Source organism: Staurois parvus, unplaced genomic scaffold (genome assembly GCF_062004578.1).
Source record: "Staurois parvus isolate SC_StPar_1 unplaced genomic scaffold, SC_StPar_1.0 ptg000582l, whole genome shotgun sequence".
NCBI classification, from domain to species: domain Eukaryota; kingdom Metazoa; phylum Chordata; class Amphibia; order Anura; family Ranidae; genus Staurois; species Staurois parvus.
In genome coordinates, this window is record NW_028318378.1 from 903,546 (window position 1) to 927,125 (window position 23,580).

Genomic DNA, 23,580 nt, shown 5'->3' on the forward strand with positions numbered 1-23,580 from the left:
AACCCCAGAACCTCCATAAATCCAGTCTAGAGACATAAATTGTGTCTGCAGTACAGAGAAGGAAGATTATCCGAGAGAAATCCAGGAATACAGGACGGGGAACACAGCTCAGGAAAGTGACCAGGGGATTACAGGCTGATATCACCCAGTCCCCGCCCTACTCTGGACCAATCAGTGAGCAGTATGGGTGGAGGAATGGATTTAGTGTTCATGACCCACCTGTGCTGATCTCTGTAGGAGTGTCCTCCTCTATAAATGTCCCCGTTATTCCATCCTCCTCCATAGACTGCTGATCATCCCTCACATACGCCTCTTCTTCTTCTGCTTTCACCTCAAATTCTATATCGATTGGATCTCCACTCTAAATCAAGGAAATGAGAGATAATATCACATAAAAAAATTCACACATCCCCCCTACAAGTCCATGTTCTAGATGCTCAGTCCCACCAACCTTGTAATGGTGAGGGATGGTGTGACCTTCCTGTGTGGAATCCCGGGAATACAGAGGACGGGGACATCTCTCTGGGGGGTTCCTGGTATTAGGTGGCTCCATCATATCCTTGTGTCCTTCTGAAAACTCCTCCATCACTCCATACTCCTCATCCTCCTCTTTATACTCTTCTTTATCATCAATATTATCATCCCCGAGGATTCCACTCTGAAAGATATAATAAAACATTCATTGTAACAAACATGCTGTGTATAAATCACAACTACCAATAATTGTCATCATCTACCTGATGATGGTGAGGGATGGTGTGACCTTCCTGTGTGGAATCCCGGGAATACAGAGGACGGGGACATCTCTCTGGTGGGTTCCCATGACTGGATCCATCTGTAGGAAACACACACACTGACTGAATCCATTGTTTCTATGTGTTTATCAGATGATGGGGGATCTAGGTGGATCCTCCGTACTGCTCTCTCCTTTACAATAAAGTCTCCTCTTACCCGGTGATGTGAGGGGCGGCTGATTGTCCATCATGACGTCCTTGTAGAGATCCTTGTGTCCTTCTAAATACTCCCACTCCTCCATGGAGAAATAGACAGTGACACCCTGACACCTTATAGGAACCTGACACACACAATGATACAGTCACCATCCAGACACATCCCTTGTCTGTTACTGGAGAATGTCCCAGAATTCCCGGCACCGCTCACCTCTCCTGTCAGCAGCTCCATCATCTTCTTGGTGACTTCTAGAATCTTCTGCATGTTGTGTCTCTCAGGGTTTAGGGAGTCACATGGAGGCACTGTGATGGTCATATGATCACCTGACTTCAGAAGAGGAAATCTCTGTATTGAGGAACCAATAGGAATATCATGTTAGACTCCCAGAATCCTCCTCACCTCTCCAGTCAGGTCTGTGTTTATTAATAGAGATAAGAGTGATGTCATGTGACCTCCCAGAATCCTCCTTGCCTCTCCGGTCAGGTCTGTGTTTTATTAACAGAGATGAGTGATTTCATGTGACCTCCCAGAATCCTCCTCACCTCTCCGGTCAGGTCTGTTTTTTATTAATAGAGATGAGAGTGATGTCATGTGACCTCCCAGAATCCTCCTCACCTCTCCGGTCAGGTCTGTGTTTTATTAATAGAGATGAGAGTGATGTCATGTGACTTCCCAGAATCCTCCTTACCTCTCCAGTCAGCAGGTAGATGATCTCCAGGGTGAGGTTTAGTATCTTCTCAGTCATGTGACTCCAGTCCTCCTCCATCCTCATTGGTGCCATCATGTGATCTATACAGGTCTCCTTGTAGACGGATAACTTTGGGAAATGAAAGTAAGAATGATTTGGATGGTATTGGTCACACAATAATAGGATGTGGATGTGAGGGGGGAATAGGAGGGTTGCTGGACATTGAAGAATTACTGCTCCCATGGGAAGATATTCAGTCTGGACTGTTTAGGGTTTACAAAATTTTCAAGGTCCCGGGACCCTCTTGACCTGCTGCATCAGAAATCCCCTTTTCTCTGTTGGGTTTGTTTGGTCTCTGAACTGGTTTTGATGAGTATTAGATCTGCAGACAAGGAATGATAAATCTGATCCTTCCTATGACTTGTTTCCTCTGAGACAGTGCTGTGAGGTCAATGTCGGCTCATCATGATGTCCAGGAAGGGGAACTTGCTGGCTGGAATTGCTGGATAATCAGGATAATTGGCAGAACTCCGGCTGCAAGGCTCCAATCTCCAGCAGCCTGCTGACTGACAGGAGTGATGTCACTGTCACTCTCTGCAGTAAGAGAAGAGATTGGATTGGGTAGCAGGAGGATGGTGCTGGTGGAGTAGAGAGCTGTGGGGGAGGAGTCTGTTTTCATCTCTTCTATGTGTGGGTAGGAGGAGGACAGCAGGGGGAAGGGTTTGATCTCTTAGTTGCCAAGTATTCTGACATTTCCAGGACATTGTACAGAGTGGGAGGTGGATTTTTCTGGCTCTGACTTCCAACACCGGGAACTGCTAGATTATTTGGTATGGGAAGGTATTGGACTGTCCGCCCATTAAGCAATGCTATGCATACAGACCTCCCCAAGGACCAAGTGTCCTTCTTTGTTCTATTCTGTGTCTTGACCAGTGAGATGGAGAGGTGAAGACTCCCTACACGTGCTGGCAGGAGATCTTTAAGGAGGTCAGAAAAGTAAGTGAAGGAGGGGTGGGAGGACCATCAGAGACCAAGAGTTCCTATGAGCCCTAAAGCCCCCTCTTACCTCAGAGCCTTGCAGCCTGAATACCCCCTCAGAGGCCCCCACAGTCCTTCAGCCCCACTAACCTCTCAGAGTTGTTCAGCCCTATTACTTCCTAACAGGATCCCAAAGTTCTTCAGCTACTCCTCCACCTCAGAGCTCCCAGAGTCCTTCAGATGCAGGAAACCCTCAGAGGATCCAGAGTTCTTTAGTCCCACTACTTCCTCAGAGACCCCTCAGTCCTCTACTTCCCTCAGTATTTCCCTCTCTCTGACACCAATGATGGAACATATTCTTCATGGCCGGCTGGGGAATGTTTCCTTCCTCCTGAGCAGCAATGTAAGGGGCTCTATGCTCCATACTCCTGACCCCGGCACTCCATCATTGTGTTGGCTGCATAGTGTAATGATTGCCCATTGGCTGCCTGTGTAGTGTCATCATTGCCCTTTGTAGGCCATGTATGGTCAGGATGGTCCTTGTCTTGTCTATTTATTGTCAGTGCTGTTTGTTTAGAGGACCATATTACTAGAATTTATCTCCACAATGAGGAGAATGTTCCGACCCCGGAAGTGGGGGAATGTTCTGCCCCTGAAGGGGTTCATCTGGGTTCCCACACTATATATGTGTGTATCATCATCTGCTGGAGATAAAAGACGTCACAGTGACTATGGAGGAAGAGGACGGACGTGACTATGGAGGAAGAGGACGGACGTGACTATGGAGGAAGAGGACGGACGTGACTATGGAGGAAGAGGACGGACGTGACTATGGAGGAAGAGGACGGACCTGACTATGGAGGAAGAGGACGGACCTGACTATGGAGGAAGAGGACGGATGTGACTATAGAGGAAGAGGACTGACGTGACTATGGAGGAAGAGGACGGACATGATGATGGAGGAAGAAGACGGACATGACTATGGAGGAAAAGGACGGACATGACTATGGAGGAAGAGGACGGATGTGAGTATGGAGGAAGAGGACGGACGTGAGTATGGAGGAAGAGGACTGACGTGACTTTGGAGAAAGAGGACGGACGTGACTATGGAGGAAGAGGACGGACGTGACTATGGAGGAAGAGGACGGACGTGAGTATGGAGGAAGAGGATGGACGTGACTATGGAGGAAGAGGATGGACATGATGGGGGGTTACTGAGTGTAAATAGGAAATAACGTCTTATTACCTCCTCTGCTGCTACTTCTGGTAACGTCTTTTTTATACTTCAAAACCACCTGGAACTTCCTGCCTGACATCACTTCCTGTCTGTCTTCCATAGAGAAGTCCTGTCTGGGAAGAAGTGAGATCACCACCTTCTGGAATTCAGAGGAACTGCAGCCCCGAGAAACATCTGTAAGGCTCTGTTCACAGCTTTGTAGTTTGCTTTTTGTTCTTTTTGCAGTGCTTTTCACAGTTCATTTTGAGTTTTTTATGTGTTTTTGATATGTTTGTAAGGGAGAATGTCACCAGCACACCGAGGATCACCAATATGGAGCCAAAAGTTTTAATGAACGATCACATAGTTACTGCAAGGCAATGTATCGGAGTCTCGCAGGAAGCCTTCATCAGGCATGTGACGGAGGAGTCATGCGAGTCTCCAAAGCATTGCCTTGCTGTAACTATGTGATCGTTCAGTAAAAATTTTGGCCCCATATTGGTGATCCTCGGTGTGCTGGTGACATTCTCCCTCACTGATTCTGTTCAGTTCCAGCCGACGGTCGCTGCAGCACCCACTTATACACACCGCCATTTTTAATGCAGGAACAAGTGTGTTTGGATTGTACACTTGCACTTTGATATGTTTGTGATACCTTTGTGGCGCATTTCATGTTTTTTTCAGTTTTCAAAGTGGAATTTTTTTTTTTGCTGGGCAGAATAAAAATGCAAAAATGTACAACCATGCAATTCAAGAGATTCTCCATTGAACTCTATTGTAGCAAAAATGCTGATTTTTGCTTTTAAAAAAAGTCCTGGACCCTTTCCAAAAACACAGCAGCTCAAAAAAGCCTAGATGTGAACATGGCCCATAGGAAACCATGTTAAGCGGACTGTTGTGCGTTTCTGAAAACAAAAAGCACTAAAAAACGCATTGGTGTGAATGGAGCCTGAATAATCATTCCTGTAAAATATCTGCCTTACACGGCTACCAGGGAAATTCAAATATAACACAAGATAAGGAAGAACAAATCATTCTAGCTCTTATGGAACCAACACTTTAACAAAGATGTTTTATTACATATAGAAAACAAATTAAAACAGATTCCCTCTGAAATCAAATCTTTTTGGTGAAGAAAATGTAAAAATATTCTTTAATGCATAAAAATAAATATCAATCCACTGATAATGAAGATGTTAGACATAAATGACAAGGATGTAATGGTCACAGAGGAATGGTGGTGGAGATCTCTCACAGTAAGAACACTTCCTTGAATGGTTCTATAAATAAAGAATGAATCCTGGAGGGAATAAAGCTGTAAAGCAATAAATAATATATAAACTGGGCCATCCACTTCATCCATAAAGACATTGTGATTGAAGATCTTCTAGATCACATAGAAGGAGGACTCATCCATGATTTCATACATTTGTTTGGAAGGATAGAACAATCCTCAGAAGGGAACATGTAGGATGACAGGAAAGGCTCCTGACTGGTGAGATCCTCCAAACATAATGATGACATCCATGAACTGGAGCTCGTTGGGGTGATAAAGCCAATCTGGAAACACTGTGTAGACGTTCTCCAAGAACTCAGCACACTCCAGGTGTGGAGAAAGTCTCCAGGTGGGTTTAGCCTGTCATTTATCATAGATACAAACACACTGTAACCGGGATGGATCACTCTGCCATTTGCTCTCTTTTTTAGTCTGCTGGCATAGCTGTGTCCAAATTCAATAGATCTGTACCTATGATCCGCTGTGCTTTATTTCTCCTCCCGAGACCGACACTTCCCATCCTCCATCCTACAGCCATCATACTACACTGCAGTGTGGATGGGAAGAATACTCTCCATGGTGCAATGATAGAAACTGACCAGAATTCCTGGACACCAAAACACCAATCATATGAATGTGGAACTCTTTGGCGTAATCCTCTTTGGACATACCGCAAAAAGTTCTGCAATGTCTTCTCTTCTCACCTTGGAACTCCTATCTGAAGATATCCGCCTGTAAACTTGTACACAAAGGGCATTGGCTCTGTCAAAGATCTGCTGAACAACACTTACATAAGAACGTTTCAGGATCCCAGCCTCACTTATTTTCTGGACCAGAAAGACTTCTACAAATTCCTCAGAATTAGACATATGCTACCTCACCTGCACTGGTGTGAGAACACTCAGCCCATGGGCCTCATAACACTCTTCAACAGCTCTACACCTTCCAGCTCCCATCTCTCTACCTTCTACCACCTACTCCAAAAACAAACTCATACAACCAAACTCCAAATGATGGGATTCTGGAAATCGGAACTTTAATTCTCTATCTTTTGAAAAAAAAAACAATATTTTCTCATTTCTGTTATAAAAAATATCCAATAAACTCAAATTTTGTCATAAATTTAGGCCAACATGTTTTTTGCTATATGTCTTTGGTATAAAAAAAATCCCAATAACTGCATTATAATTGCTTTGTGTGAAAGTTATATCATCTACAAACTATGGAATTTAAACAGCTTTTACTTTCTGATTGCCCATCACATTTCTTGAGGTGCTAAAATACCTGGATAGTACAAACACCCCCAAATGAGCCCTTTTTGGAAAGAAGACACCCTAAGCTATCTGCTGAGAGGCATGTTGAGTCCATGGAAGATTTATTTTTTTGCCACAAGTTTTTTTTTTTGTACACAAAATTTTCACTTAAATGACATATTGCTCACACAAGCCATGGGTATATGTGGAATTACACCCCAAATACATTCTGCTACATCTAGTGAGTATGGGGGTACCACATGTGAGAGGATTTTTGGGAGCCTAGCTACATACAGGGGTGTGAAATCCAATGACCACTTTGAAAGGTGAATAACTTCTTCATTTCACTTCCTCACTACCTATCACAGTTTCAGATGCCCTGAAATACCAGGATAGCACCAACCCCCCTCCCAAAATCACAGGTCTGATATACAGGTTTCACCCCATATCTGGCCAGCTTATTGGGGAGAAATAGTTTGAATGCAAGGTGGCCTAAAAAATTAATGAGGGACTCAACGCAGATTTTTTGGTGGGGAGTATAGACATCTGCAGATTTTTGGTTAAGGTGATGTACAAGGGGCTGAATTTTGTGGAGTCGGTCAAATTCAGGGTCACCCCGAGGATGACAGATTGTATTGTCATTGAAATGCATAAAACACATTATACTCTCATATCTATGCCTGGCCATGGCAGCAGAGAACACGGCATATCATGAATCGGGTCTGCGGACCAATACAACCGCAATTCATTTTTCTTAGTAATGCCCATGTTGAGGGTTAGGCCCAAAAAAACCTTAAATTCAGAAACTATAATAGGTTTCCATGCAAACAGTCTGGTAAGGTTTGAATTCAGGTTGGTGGTGATAAACTGTTGTGCATATAAAATGCTTTGATCCGCAATCAATTCATACAGATCTTCCGTGAAAAACAGCTCCAAAAAATCAAGGGGAGGAGTTAAATTTGCTGTGTCCACCTGAATTCTGGGTTGGGCAGTAAATGGGGGAAGTACAGGTGCTGCAGAATTTGTGGGCCGCCAATCGGCAAGCATACCCGGGAGGATACTAGGGGCTCTATGGGCCTGTGTGTGAAGTTTTGGTGGCTGCAGGACACTACTTATACTCACCACCGCACCAGCTTGTACTACACTTATGGGACTCACCATGTCACCAAGTGATTCTGCAGTGCTGGTATGTGAAAGACCAGGATGTACTAGGCCGCTGGGGATCGCCATTCATGCGGCATTCTGCTGCATATGAGAGTCATCATGCGATTGTAACACCTCAGCAGCCTGGGAATGGGGTTGGGTACGCCTGACCTTAGCAGGGACCTCTCCTCCATCATCTATGCAATCTGTCAGGGTGCCACTGTTGTCTACAGGTTCATATTCTGTGGCTGATTGTGTCAGTGTGTCTTCCCCTTCACTCTCATCTGACATGCTCAGAATCCTGTAGGCCTCTTCACTGGAGTACCTTTCGCTGGACACTAAATTTATAGGTACCTAGTGCAATTCATAGGAAAAAGAGTGCCTGGCTGTCAGGGACTGCTTGAACCGCTCAAAAAATTTACTTGCAAGTGCTAGCAGAGATCAGGCCTGATTCTGTGAAATGTGTGCAATGTATCCTGTGACAGTGACCTACTGACACTGCACTTGCTGGGGGAGGGGGAATTAAGCGTAGGGGCTAAACGCAGGTGCTGGCAGGTTGCCGGGGCTGATCCTGCTAACACTGCATTTTTGGGGACACTATACTAATGTGAACGCTGGCATATTTCTGATCTGATCAAAGATATTGATCCGCTCAGATGCTATACTAGCAATGGAGGTTTATTGTGTATGAGCGTGTTCCTGGCAATCAAGGGGTTAAATGTGATGACTGATGTACTGACGGGCAATCTGACGCTATCTGGGAGGGACGATTACTGACACTAATGCTATCTGAAGTCGCTGATGACACTAATACAGGGATCAGCAAAAAATCTGTACACTGTACTAATGACACTGGTGACAGGGCAGCAAAGGGGTTACTGGGGGGGATCAGGGGGTTAAATGTGTCCTAAATGTGATTTTACTGTGTGTGTAGTGCTTTTACTCACATGCATCTGCTTTCTTCTCTCTCTGGGACGGAATGTGCTCAGAGAGAGAAGATGTCATCATTTCCTGTACCTGTGTAATGGAAACACATCTACAGGAAGATCTCTGATAGGGCAGGGATCGATCACCAGATCCGAACATCACTGACCTGAACATGATGATTGATCGGTCAGGAACTGAATAACAGCAACGGCAGGTTGGCGTGTGCACATGTGCCCCCCTGGCAACTGCGGGAGCGCGAATCACATACATATATATACATATACACATGATTTTGTGCAGGGAGTCCGCCCTGTGGCAGTATTTCTATTATAGGGGGAACTTAAAGTGGTTAAGGAAAGTGCGGCGCTGTATTTCTATTTATTGACATTTTTGCACATTTATATGAGTGTGTTTAGCTGTGGGCAGCGTTGTTTTAGTTGAATTCACTGATAAGTTGGTTTATTGATTATTGATCACCTTTTTTAGCCGCTTGTGGGAATACTTTGTATTATTTGTGCTCCTCTTCACTAGTGTACCTTTCCAGTTCCTGTGTTTATAAATATGGACACAGAATGATCTCTGATTCTGTACAGGTGATCAGCAGGTCCAGGTGATCAGCAGGTCCAGGCCAGAAATCATTGGCCTGGACCTGATAATCGGCTTGTGGTGTACTGAATGACAGCATAGTCAGGGCGGTGGGCTCACACGTGTACATGTACTGTATGTGATCTGGAACAGAGGGGCTGCCCTGCCGCAGTATAAGTGTGGTGGTCGGTCCTGAACTGGGTAAAGTCAGATTGTTTGCCGATGATCTTTTGCTTACTTTGGTCCAACCCAACACCTCCCTGCCAGTCCTGTTCTCTGTACTCCATACATTTCCCTTTCCTCTGTAAAACAGAATGATAGTTTCCTTGGCCCACCTCCTACCTGGATTATTTGGGCATTCATCTCCCTCGCTCGTACAACACACTCCATGAGGCCAACTACATCCCCACTTTCAAATACTTGAGAGTCCTACTTCTGTCCTGGACTCATCTTCACCTCTCCTGGATAGGGAGGATCAGTGATGGAAAAGTGGCAATTTTACCAAAACTCCTTTACTTGTCCTGTACTCTTCCCCATCCCCACCCCCACCGATCCCCATCTCCTCCTATACTCTGAAATCTTTTTAAAATCAGGTCTTGTGATTCAACTGAGCAGACAAAGGGCCACGAATCCCAAGACATGCTATGTATATACATAAGGAACAAGGAGGTTTGGGTGTTCCAAATATTACTAAATATTTCTTGGTGCCCAGATTACCCCACTAACCCCCCTTTACACCACAATACATGGCTCCTTATGGGCTGACTTAGAAGCATTGCTCTGTTCTCAAACTTCTCACCATTCACTCCCATGGAGTCCTCCTAAATCCAGACCTACGTCTATCAGCCTCTTGATGGGTCACACACTCTGCACCAGGAACTCTGATAAATATTCCAGCAACTTCATATCCCCTCACTTGCCTCTCTGTCCTCTTTTGGGTGATCCTAAAACGGTTACAAACGTTCCTAATCTGCGCTCTCCCCGGAACCCTCGGTACATCTTAATGCATTTGCAGCCCCCAGACCTCACAAGTTCCCAATATAAATGGTCACACATTTCATACCCTGGACTTTGTCTGCCCTTGTACTACATAGCTGGGGGGAGATCTAGAGGAGATTGTCCAATCAGATTGTATAGGAAGGTATTATGAGGGAGGTGTGGTCCCGAGCGGTGAACACGCCCTGTCACACCCCCTTCTGTGATGCAACAAGGAAGTGAAGGCTTCTGGGAAGTGGCCTACAGGAAGTGAATGCTGAGATATCATGGACAGGAAATGATGCAATCTGAAAATCCGTTCCAACGTTCCAATAAACTGACAGACAAGTGATGGTCCTGTGGATGAGGGGAGAGGAAAGCCCATCGGGACGGCCGGACCAGAGACGGCATCAGAGAACGCTTCTGTGTATTATGGGAGGGAAATTCTGCCCAAAAAGGGGAACTTCTCCTTTAAGTATGGACCAAACTGGTCACGTCTGGGTGAATGCCGGTCCATTCATTCAACAATTTATAGACTCAGCCAATCACAGGGCAGGACTCCATTGTTACTCTTTTCCTGCCAGCAATTGCCAACCCGGTCCCACACTTCATCCATGTCTTTGGGGACCTCTGATCTCCTTATGAACTGTTCCTTCCATGATGAAGATCAGCCATGGAGTATATCTGAGGTGTATATCAGGGTGTGCTTCTTCCCCACATGAGAGCTGGGATGTCCAGCAACATTCATCTAGAAGACATTTCCCGCACTCACGGCACTAATACACCTCCAGGGTTGTGTGGGACCCCTGATGTACAGGAAGACAGGACTTCAGTGAGGAACATTTCCCTCACTCAGGACAGGAAAGTGGCTTCTCCTCCATGTGAGATTTCTTATGCCTGGAAAGATTGAAGCTCCTTGAAAAACATTTCCCAAACTCAGGATAGGAATACGGCTTCTCCCCCATGTGAGATCTCTGATGTGTAACAAGTGCTGATTTATATATGAAACATTTACTGCACACAGGACAGGAATACAGCTTTTCCCCCATGTGAGATCTCTGATGTGTGTACAGATCAGACTTCTGTGAAAAACATTTCCCACACTGAGAACAGGAAAGTGGCTTCTCCCCCATGTGAGATCTCTGATGTTTGGAAAGACTGGACTTCTCTGAAAAACATTTCCCGCACTCAGGACAGGAATATGGCTTCTCCCCCGTGTGAAATTTCTGATGGCTGTAAAGATGAGACTTCACTAAAAAACATTTCCCGCACTCAGGACAGGAATACGGCTTATCCCCCATGTGAGATCTCTGATGTTTGTAAAGACTAGACTTGTCTGAAAAACATTTCCCACACTCAGGACAGGAATACGGCTTCTCCCCTGTGTGAGATCTCTGATGTACATAAAGATTAGACTTCTGTGTAAAACATTTCCCGCACTCAGGACAGGAAAATGGCTTTTCACCCGTGTGAGATCTCTGATGTCTGGAAAGAATGGACTTGCATGAAAAGCATTTCCAGCACTGAGGACAGGAATACGGCTTCTCCCCCGTGTGAGATCTCTGATGTCTGTAAAGACTGGATTTTTGTGAAAAACATTTCCCACACTCAGGACAGGAATATGGCTTTTCCCCCGTGTGAGATCTCTGATGTGTGTAAAGATTGGGTTTCTGTGAAAAACATTTCCCGCACTCATGACAGGAATATATTTTTTCTCCTGTGTGCAGCCTTTGATGTGTGACAAGATGTGATTTTAATACAAAACATTTCCCGCACTCAGCACAGGAATATGGCTTCTCACCTGTGTGACATCTTTTATGCCTATTAAGATTGGATTTATAACGGAAACATTTCCCACACTCAGTACAGGAGAACCTCTTCCTTGTTGGAAGGCCGGCCCGGTCCCGCACAGTCTGAGGTTCCTCAAGATACAAGGAATCTGATGGTCCATCTACACTGGGTGGTGCCGGATGGACATTGGAGGGAGGCGGGTTTTCTCCTGGACTATACTGTGTGATGTCCTCATCTTCTACTTTCCAGTCTGGAGACAAAGTGAGACAATCCTCGGAGGTTTTCCTCATCTCCCGGCCATGGACTAAAATACAAAGACAAAGAGGATTACTAGACAGGAGCTGATTGGTTCCCCCAAACCAGGACTCCACCCACATCAGGCAGCTTGGTCTCTGAGGAGCTTACAATTCCATCCTCAAGGGAACTAGGAAATGGCTCCTCTGATCTCCTACCAGGTCATTTCTTTATTCATGGACCTTAGACAGAGAGTGAGGAAACAACCAGAACTGTCTTTTATAGGAGGGACAGTGATAAGGGGATTATAGGACGAGGGTCCCCACCCCCTCTATCACTCACTTCCTTATTTAGTCCATGATTTAGTCATGAAGAACAGCGGGGCTGAGCCCCACCAGAGGTCAGAGAGTGAGGATGGGGGGAGAACAACCAAGATGAAGACTGGACTGATCCTGAAGACCACCATCATTGGGGTATTGACTCCTCCCTCATTATCACTTTCTGTTTAAGGGTCCAAAGTTGGAGGATGTTATCACATTATTATCACCATGTAAAAGTCTGTGCTCCAATCACATCATCCGATATAAAATGTCCAGCTGGGAGGAAATGGGGGAACAAAAGAGAATCCATATTATGTGTATATATAGCAGTGGGGGGAGAGCAGAAGTCAGGACTATGGAATGTACAACATGGAGTATATAGTGCAGGGGTCAGGAGGATGTAATGTACAACATAGAGTATATAGTGCAGGGGTCAGGAGTATGTAATGTACAACATAGAGTATATAGTGCAGGGGTCAGGAGTATGTAATGTACAACATAGAGTATATAGTGCAGGGGTCAGGAGTATGTAATGTACAACATAGAGTATATAGTGCAGGGGTCAGGAGGATGTAATGTACAACATAGAGTATATAGTGCAGGGGTCAGGAGGATGTAATGTACAACATAGAGTATATAGTGCAGAGGGCAGGAGGATGTAATGTATAACATAGAGTATATAGTGCAGGAGTCAGGAGGATGTAATGTACAACATAGAGTATATAGTGCAGGGGTCAGGAGTATGTAATGTACAACATAGAGTATATAGTGCAGGGGTCAGGAGTATGTAATGTACAACATAGAGTATATAGTGCAGGGGTCAGGAGTATGTAATGTACAACATAGAGTATATAGTGCAGGGGTCAGGAGTATGTAATGTACAACATAGAGTATATAGTGCAGGGGTCAGGAGTATGTAATGTACAACACAGAGTATATAGTGCAGGGGTCAGGAGTATGTAATGTATAACACAGAGTATAAAGTGTAAGGGTCATGATTGTCCATTTGAAGGCCAGGCCTTTTTTGAAGTAAAAATCAGTATTTTTTGCTGTGAAATTACTTAGAAGCATAAAACATATCAAAGACGCCGCTTTAAAAGCCTTTCCAGGTTACCAGTTTGGAGTTACAGAGGAGGTCTGGTGCTGGAATTATTTCTCTCCCTCTGATGATTGCGGCAATACCTCAAGTGTGGGACAATCTCTGTATACGTACCAATGCAGGACTGATGGCTGGGTTTGCCTTTACACACAAGAACGGTGGGACGGGCACTTTACATTTTGTTTCCTAATTTTTAACCTATTTCTTTAATTTTGAATCACTTTATTGCTGACACTAGGAATGTAAACATCCTTTGTGACAGCAATAGACAGTGACAGGTACTCTTTATGGAGAGATCTGGGGTCTATTAGACCCTGGATGTTTCCTCTGCCCTGGCAAGCATTGGTGTGGTCAGATACTTTCCAAATTTCAAAATGGCGCCATTTACAAGTGAGATAATGTAAGAGTGAGGACTACATAATGTACAATAAAATCATATAATAAAGGGTCAGGACTCATAATATTGTATTCAGTAATCAGTGGAAGATGAAATGTTTCCTGGAGACAAGTTGCAGAGATCCCACACCGCTGCCTCCCATCTCCTGAGACTGCACTCAGTGACTTGGGTCTGAGACACTACAGACATATCCCTCCACCCGGCACAGCCAGCAGACCACAGAGCAAGGAACCCTGGGAGAAATGTTCTTTTTTTTTTAATTTAAATATTTATTTAATTTCCATATATAATACATATTTCATAATTATTCTCATACAAAAACCATTTCCATATCATTAATAACATTTCTTACTATCTTTATTCCCATTTACCTCCCCCCTCTATCTAATTTCCCCTCCTCCCTAAATAAAACCCCCCTCCCCCCATGTAAACCCACCCACTCTGCATTGTTCTATTACCTCTTTTCCCAACGAGGATAGAGAATATATAAATCCTTCCACCTCTCTCACACTACTACTTCATATATTTCACCATAAATTCTTCCCATTTTCTCCACCTCTTAGAGAATAACCCCATCTTGTCTTCCTGCATATAATACAATTTCTCCATCCTACATATCTGATTCGTTCTCTCCACCCAATCCTCTATCTTGGGCACCTCTGATCTATGCCAGAACTTAGGTATCAGACCCTTCGCCGCATTCAGATAGCACCATATACCCGAGTCCTTGTATTTATTTACTGATAGCTCTGTACTATGTAGTAGACACTTCTGGGTCCAGTCCTATCTTTATCCCAGAGATATTCTCAATTAGTTGGACAATTATCTCCCAGAAACCTTGGATCTTCGGGCACTCCCACCATATATGATATGACGTGCCTATCTTTCCACATCCCCTCCAGCACTCTACTGTATTTTCCCCACATATCTTATACTCAACCTTCGGTGTAATGTGCCATCTCGTTAAACACTTATAATTTACCTCCACCTCCCTCATACTTATATTCTCGTGTATTAGTCTATATATTTTCCTTTGTTTATCATCATCTATCTCTATTCCCAAATCTCTTTCCCATTTTACTATATACATTGGCTTTGTGTGAGTGTCTAACTCAGTGAGGATCTTATAAATCTTTGCCGTACCCCGCCTCCCGTCACCTCGTGTTTCTAACAACCTCTCAAACAGATTCCAATCCTTTCTCAATCTCATCGGTTTGGAAGGTTTCTGACAAAGTGTTTTAATTGGTGATATTTCCACTCATCTATTTTAATGAAGAGTTCTCTTTTATCTTTTTTCAAATCCTTAAGTGTTCTCAATTCCTGTCCTTCCATAATATCTCTCAATTGGATATCTTCTTTTTTAAACCATTTTCCTGTGCTCTCCTCCTTACCTGGAGGGAAATAATCTGTGTTCTTCAGTGATATTAATTGTGAATTAAAATCCCATTTCATAAGTTTGTGCAATTTATCCCAAACCTTTAAAACATTTAATGTAAAAACACTCGTGGTATCTTTTAACCCTCTATATTGTGCTGGTGCCCATATAATTCTACTCAAGGTACCTCCACTTAGTTCATTCTCAATCTGAACCCACCTTTTCCCCTCTGAGTTATGTATCCAATCATACATTCTCGCTAGGACTGCTGCTCTATAATACCTCTTAATATCTGGCACTCCCAAACCTCCCTTCTCCTTTTTTCTACTTAACAAGTCATATGATATTCTAGGTTTTTTATTTTTCCATATGTATTTTGTTAACATCCTTTTTATTACTTTAAAAAAGACCTCCGGGATTTTGACTGGAATCATCTGGAATTTATAGAGGATTTTTGGTACAATTATCATTTTTATCAGGTTTATACGGCCTATCCAAGACGGATTACCTCCTCCCAATCGCCTTAGTTCCTCCTTGATCTCATTTAAGAGTGGGATATAGTTTAATTTATACAGGTTCGTATATGAAGCAGAAAGTTTAACTACCAAATACTTTATCTCTCTATTTTTCCATATAAAAGGGAATTATTTTTGTATTTTTTCTTTTTCACTATTTGGAAGGTTTACATTTAAGATCTCAGTTTTTGTTGGATTGATTTTCAAGTTTGATAGCTCCCCATAATCCTTTAAGCTCTTCATTAGATTTGGGAGTGTTATCCTAGGATTTGCCACATAAAACAACAGGTCATCCGCAAAGGCAGCTACTTTATGTTCGACTTCCCCTATCTGCACACCTTTTATATTTATATTCTTCCTAATAGTTGCCAATAAAGGTTCCAATGCCAATACATACAACAATGGGGACAGTGGACATCCCTGTCTAGTTCCATTTGACATCCCAATAGGTTCCGACCTCTCTCCATTAACCATGACAACCGCTGAGGGCTCTCTATACAACTTTCCTATCCACTCTCTCATTCTTACTCCCATTCCTAGAGTTTCCAGGGTATCCATCATAAAGCCCCAATCTACTCTATCGAATGCCTTTTCAGCATCGATGGAAAGCACTACTACCGGGGTTTTCCCCTTCCTAGCTTTTTGGATAAGCAACAGAGTTCTCAGCCCATTATCTCTACCCTCCCTCCCTGGGAGAATTGTTCTGTCAGGGATCTTACTAGACCCGGACATGGGGAAGAGAATCCAAAGCACATACCCCAGGTGTCTAGGTCTAGAAATGCTCATGAATCATCATTTTGCTGCCAGCTGAACCCCAGAATCCCCATAAATCCAGTCTAGATACATAAATTGTGTCTGCAGCACAGAGAAGGAAGATTATCCGAGAGAAATCCAGGAATACAGGACGGGGAACACAGCTCAGGAAAGTGACCAGGGGATTACAGGCTGATATCACCCAGTCCCCGCCCTACTCTGGACCAATCAGTGAGCAGTATGGGTGGAGGAATGGATTTAGTGTTCATGACCCACCTGTGCTGATCTCTGTAGGAGTGTCCTCCTCTATAAATGTCCCCGTTATTCCATCCTCCTCCATAGACTGCTGATCATCCCTCACATACGCCTCTTCTTCTTCTGCTTTCACCTCAAATTCTATATCGATTGGATCTCCACTCTAAATCAAGGAAATGAGAGAAAATATCATCTGTAAAATATGAGCTTTATTATTGTGACATCACACACAAAATCCACACATTGTCTCTACAAGTCCATCTTATAGATGCTCCATCCCACCAGCCAGGCCCAGACTGGGCCAAAAAAATTGTCCCAGGCATTTTAGACTGAGCAGTCCAGTGTAATCCTCCGCAGAATGTAGAAAAAGAAAACTTTCCACCCACATATCTCCATCTCTGAGGCACAACACTGCCGGGGGGTGTAGGTGAGGATGACACAGGAGGAGAGGGAGGAGGAACAGAACCAGCTCTCTCTCTCAACTGTCCATGCGGGAAAAGGGGTGGAATGTCATTGATGGCTCTGGGCTGTAAGAGAGAGGCTCTCTCAGCTCAGAGCCCTGCAGCCACTGGGCAGCCACAGTCCAGCCTCCTGGGGCCACTAACAATGGCATCAGAGCAGCAAGGTTACATTGCCCCCTGGCTGAGTCCCCCATGGCTCCGGGGCTCCAGAGCTGTCTGCCTCACTCCCTCCCCAGACATCACAGGGTACTAAGGAAATGCAGCAGAGTTCCCAGAGTTCTGGCCCTGTCCGGAAGCCCCTGTCCACAAGGCAAATACCCAGTGTGCCCTATGGCCAGTCTGGACCTGACACAAACCTTGTAATGGTGAGGGATGGTGTGACCCTCCTGTGAGGAATCCCGGGAATACAGAGGACAGGGACATCTCTCTGGTAGATTTTTGTAGCTGGATGACTCCACCATGGTGTCCTGGTACAGATCTTTGTGTTTTTCTGGAATCTCTGACTCCTCCATCACCCCATCCTCATCCTCCTCCTCTTCTATTTCTTCTTTTTCCTCAACTTTAGGATCTCTCAGGTTTCCACTCTGAATATATAATAAAAATGACATCAACGGTAACAATGCAGATAATGTACAGATCCTAATGATACTATCAGTGATTGTTCCTCATCTACCTGATGATGGTGAGGGATGGTGTGACCTTCCTGTGTGGAATCCCGGGAATACAGAGGACGGGGACATCTCTCTGGTGGGTTCCCATGACTGGATCCATCTGTAGGAAACACACACACTGACTGAATCCATTGTTTCTATGTGTTTATCAGATGATGGGGGATCTAGGTGGATCCTCCGTACTGCTCTCTCCTTTACAATAAAGTCTCCTCTTACCCGGTGATGTGAGGGGCGGCTGATTGTCCATCATGACGTCCTTGTAGAGATCCTTGTGTCCTTCTAAATACTCCCACTCCTCCATGGAGAAATAGACAGTGACACCCTGACACCTTATAGGAACCTGACACACACAATGATACAGTCACCATCCAGACACATCCCTTGTCTGTTACTGGAGAATGTCCCAGAATTCCCGGCACCGCTCACCTCTCCTGTCAGCAGCTCCATCATCTTCTTGGTGACTTCTAGAATCTTCTGCATGTTGTGTCTCTCAGGGTTTAGGGAGTCACATGGAGGCACTGTGATGGTCATATGATCACCTGACTTCAGAAGAGGAAATCTCTGTATTGAGGAACCAATAGGAATATCATGTTAGATTCCCAGAATCCTCCTCACCTCTCCGGTCAGGTCTGTGTTTTATTAATAGAGATAAGAGTGATGTCATGTGACCTCCCAGAATCCCCCTCACCTCTCTGGTCAGGTCTGTGTTTTATTAATAGAGATAAGAGTGATGTCATGTGACCTCCCAGAATCCCCCTCACCTCTCTGGTCAAGTCTGTGTTTTATTAATGGAGATGAGAGTGATGTCATGTGACCTCCCAGAATCCTCCCCACTTCTTCGGTCAGGTTGGTGTTTTATTAAGAGGTACGAGTGATGTAATGTGATCTCCCAGAATCCTCCTCACCTCTCCGGTCAGGTCTGTGTTTTTTTAATAGAGAGGAGAGTGATGTCATGTGACCTCCCAGAATCCCCCTCACCTCTCCAGTCAGGTCTGTGTTTTATTAATAGAGAGGAGAGTGATGTCATTTGATCTCCCAGAATCCTCCTCACCTCTCCGGTCAGGTCTGTGTTTTATTAATAGAGATGAAAGTGATGTCATGTGACCTCCCAGAATCCTCCTCACCTCTCCGGTCAGCTCTGTGTGTTATTAATAGAGATAAGAGTGATGTCATGTGACCTCCCAGAATCCTCCTCACCTCTCCGGCCAGGTCTTTGTTTTATTAATAGAGATAAGAGTGATGTCATGTGACCTCCCAGAATCCTCCTCACCTCTCCGGTCAGGTCTGTGTTTTTTTAATAGAGATAACAGTGATGTCACGTGACCTCCCAGAATCCTCCTCACCTCTCCGGTCAGGTCTGTGTTTTTTTAATAGAGATAACAGTGATGTCATGTGACCTCCCAGAATCCTCCTCACCTCTCTGGTCAGGTCTGTGTTTTATTAATAGAGATAAGAGTGATGTCACGTGACCTCCCAGAATCCTCCTCACCTCTCCGGTCAGGTCTTTGTGTTATTAGTAGAGATAAGAGTGATGTCATTTGACCTCCCAGAATCCTCCTCACCTCTCCGGTCAGGTCTGTGTTTTATTAATAGAGATAAGAGTGATGTCATGTGATTCCCAGAATCCTCCTCACCTCTCCGGTCAGCAGGTAGATGATTTCCAGGGTGAGGTTTAGTATCTTCTCAGTCATGTGACTCCGGTCCTCCTCCATCCTCATTGGTGCCATCATGTGATCTATACAGGTCTCCTTGTAGACGGATAACTTTGGGAAATGAAAGTAAGAATGATTTGGATGGTATTGGTCACACAATAATAGGATGTGGATGTGAGGGGGGAATAGGAGGGCTGCTGGACATTGGAGAACTACTTCCCCATGCGAAGACAGTAGTCTGGACTGTTTAGTATTTGCTACATTTTGGAGGTCCCGGGACCCTCTTGACCTGTCAAATCAGAAATCCCCTTTTCTCTGTTGGGTTTGTTTGGTCTCTGAACTGGTTTTGATGAGTTTTAGATCTGCAGACAAGGAATGATAAATACGATCCTTCCTATGACTAGTTTGCTCTGAGGCAGTGCTGTGAGGTCAATGTCAGCTCATCATGATGTCCAAGAAGGGGAACTTGAGGACTTTTGGCCGGAGTTGCTGCCTAATCAGGACAACTGGCAGAACTCCGGCTGCAAGGCTCCAATCTGTGGCAGCCTGCTGACTGACAGGAGTGATGTCACTGTCACTCTCTGCAGTAAGAGAAGTGATTGGATTGGGTAGCAGGAGGATGGTGCTGGTGGAGTAGAGAGCTGTCAGGAAGGAGCCTATTCTCTTCCCTCCAATGACAGCCTAGTGTGGGTAGAAGGAGGACAGCAGGAGGGTTTGAGTATCAAGTATACTGTAATATCCAGGACATTGTACAGAGTGGTGGTGGGTTCCTGGGGCTCTGAATTCCAGCACCGGGCACTGCCAGAGCCTGTGTCATGGGAGGTATTGGAGTGTCTCCTGAAGATGTCTAGCACTGACCCCCACTTACCTTTTAGTCAAAAATGCACCAAGAGTCCTCCTCTAAGAACAAGTGTCCACCAAGGGGTAAAGGATTGTCCTTCTGCATTCTATTTGGTATCTTGGAATACATTATTTGACCAGTGAGATGGTAAGAAGGTGAAGGTTGCCTTCCTTTCCTGGTAGAAGCTCTGTAAGGAGGTCTGGAAAGTAAGTGCAGGTAAGAGGACAATCAGAGACCAAGAGCCCCCCTCCCTACCTCAGTGTCCCCCTGAGCCTGACAAACTTCTCTTTCCTCAGAGCCCTGCTCCCCACCAACCCTATCCTACCAGATTCCTTCAGCTACTCTACCCCCTTAAAACCCTTTAACTTCACTATCCCCTAAGGGGCCCCAAAGTCTCCCATCCTCAGTAACCCCTGAGAGACCCCTCAGCTCCTCTACTTCCCTCAGACCCCTCAGTATTTTCCTCCCTCTGACACCAATGATGGAACATATTCTTCATGGCCGGCTGGGGAATGTTTCCTTCCTCCTGAGCAGCAATGTAAGGGGCTCTATGCTCCATACTCCTGACCCCGGCACTCCATCATTGTGTTGGCTGCATAGTGTAATGATTGCCCATTGGCTGCCTGTGTAGTGTCATCATTGCCCTTTGTAGGCCATGTATGGTCAGGATGGTCCTTGTCTTGTCTATTTATTGTCAGTGCTGTTTGTTTAGAGGACCATATTACTAGAATTTATCTCCACAATGAGGAGAATGTTCCGGCCCCGGAAGTGGGGGAATGTTCTGCCCCTGAAGGGGTTCATCTGGGTTCCCACACTATATATGTGTGTATCATCATCTGCTGGAGATAAAAGATGTCACAGTGACTATGGAGGAAGAGGACGGACGTGACCGTGGAGGAAGAGGACGGACGTGACCGTGGAGGAAGAGGACGGACGTGACCGTGGAGGAAGAGGGCGGACGTGACCGTGGAGGAAGAGGACGGACGTGACCGTGGAGGAAGAGGACGGACGTGACCGTGGAGGAAGAGGACGGACGTGGCCGTGGAGGAAGAGGACGGACGTGGCCGTGGAGGAAGAGGACGGACGTGGCCGTGGAGGAAGAGGACGGACGTGGCCGTGGTGGAAGAGGACGGATGTGGCGGAAGAGGACGGACGTGGCCGTGGAGGAAGAGGACGGACGTGGCCGTGGAGGAAGAGGACGGACGTGACTATGGAGGAAGAGGACAGACATGACGGGGGTTACCGGGTGTAAATAGAACATAACATCTTATTACCTCCTCTGCTGCCACTTCCAGCAAGGTCTCCTCTCCACTTTGTATGGTATACAACACTCCTGTCTTTATTCCAGATGACTTCCTGTCTGTGCCTGACATCACTTCCTGTCTTTGCCTGACATCACTTCCTGTCTGTGCCTGACATCACTTCCTGTCTGTGTTCTATAATAACTTCCTTTCTGGATAGAAGTGAGATCACCACCTTGTGGAGTTCACAGGAACTGCAGCCCTGAGAAACATTAAAATAACTGTTCCTGTGGTTGCCATGAAAGATCAAAAATAACTAAAAAAAAGGGGAGGGGAGAGGGAGGAGAGTCAAATCAGGAAGTAGTAGGGCATGGGGATGTATGGCATCCATGGATCCCATATTTTATCACATTGGTGATGTAGCTGGGGGCGGTGTTGTGGATGGCTTTGTACGTTGTGGTTAGTATTTTTGAATTTTATATGTTGGGTTAGTGGAAGTCAGTGAAGGGATTGGCAGAGAGGGGCAGCAGTCACTGATTGGTTGGGTTGTCTAATGAGAGCGATCCCGCCAAACCTGATCCTTCTGGGGGAGACAATGCAAAAATATATATCAATCCACTCATAATGACATCATCTTCTGGGAGTGTCTGCACATCCATCCATTTCATACACATTTCATTGTCTCAGCAGATCTCCTGCAGCCTATTAGCACCCATTTCCCTCTCTATGTCTCAGCAGATCTCCTGCAGCCTATTAGCGCCCATTTCCCTCTCTATGTCTCAGCAGATCTCCTGCAGCCTATTAGCACCCATTTCCCTCTATGTCTCAGCAGATCTCCTGCAGCCTATTAGCTCCCATTTCCCTTTCTACATCTCAGCGGATCTCCTGCAGCCTATTAGTGCCCATTTCCTTCTCTACATCTCACCGGATCTCCTGCAGCCTATTAGTGCCCATTTCCTTCTCTACGTCTCACCGGATCTCCTGCAGACTATTAGCACCCATTTCCCTCTCTATGTCTCAGCGGATCTCCTGCAGCCTATTAGCACCCATTTCCCTTTCTACGTCTCAGCGGATCTCCTGCAGCCTATTAGCTCCCATTTCCCTTTCTACGTCTCAGCGGATCTCCTGCAGCCTATTAGCTCCCATTTCCCTCTCTATGTCTCAGCAGATCTCCTGCAGCCTATTAGCGCCCATTTCCCTCTCTATGTCTCAGCAGATCTCCTACAGCCTATTAGCTCCCATTTCTCTCTTTATGTCTCAGCAGATCTGCTGCAGCCTATTAGCTCCCATTTCCATGTCTCAGCAGATCTCCTGCATCCTATTAGCACCCATTTCCATTTCTATGTCTCAGCAGATCTCCTGCATCCTATTAGCTCCCATTTCTCTCTCTATGTCTCAGAAGTGGTGTGACTACAGATGGTTCCTCAATATCGCCTCTCCAAGAATAATGTCCCTTCAATCTAATATTCCTGAGACATCTATACAAGTCCTGTGCCAACAACGTCTTCCTGATACCTTTAGGGCTGAAGCCCCAACCTTCCCCCAGAAGGTCCATCTTCCCCGATGTCAGTCCAGCTGAGGAGAAGGTGAGAATGCCGTCTATTTCTGTTGATGAATCATCTGTTGGGATGGTTGGATGAGTGGGAGATCCCTTGTTGCAGCGTTGATGTTTCCTACCTCCCCTGTGGCCGGATCTCTGCTGTTTCCTTGATTCTGATGGACAATACGAGGCCGGTGTTGTCCCTCTATAGATCCTAATAAAGTGCCTCCAGCAGAGGAGGGAAGTGATGGGTCAGAGGCTGTAGAAGAAGCTCTAGTGAGCAGTCTAGATGGACGAGGTGAGTCTTGTGTAGGTGATGCTCCAAGAGTACACCTGATTAGTAGATGGTTAGATGTTGGACTCCTTCAGCTGCTCGGCTGACAATGCAGACTGTAGTGTAGACTCCACCTGTGTGATCTGTACAGCCAGAACAGCTTCTTCCT

General features: G+C 45.3%; 2 protein-coding genes across 2 annotated transcripts; both read right to left on the minus strand.

Moving 5' to 3' along the window:
- Positions 1–82: 82 nt before the first annotated feature.
- Positions 83–757, minus strand: LOC149450109 (uncharacterized). The gene is made up of 2 exons (XM_089692365.1): positions 452–757; positions 83–361 (listed from the first exon to the last, which is right to left on the minus strand). Exons 1-2 carry the CDS (start codon positions 677–679, stop codon positions 209–211), a joined length of 381 nt encoding a protein of 126 aa, XP_089548491.1. The 5' UTR covers positions 680–757; the 3' UTR covers positions 83–208.
- A 15,984-nt stretch (positions 758–16,741) lies between these two features.
- Positions 16,742–17,861, minus strand: LOC149450110 (uncharacterized). Its single transcript, XM_089692344.1, has 2 exons — positions 17,549–17,861; positions 16,742–16,894 (listed from the first exon to the last, which is right to left on the minus strand). The coding sequence occupies exons 1-2, from the start codon at positions 17,798–17,800 to the stop codon at positions 16,742–16,744; spliced, it is 405 nt and encodes a 134-aa protein (XP_089548470.1). The 5' UTR covers positions 17,801–17,861.
- Positions 17,862–23,580: the final 5,719 nt, after the last annotated feature.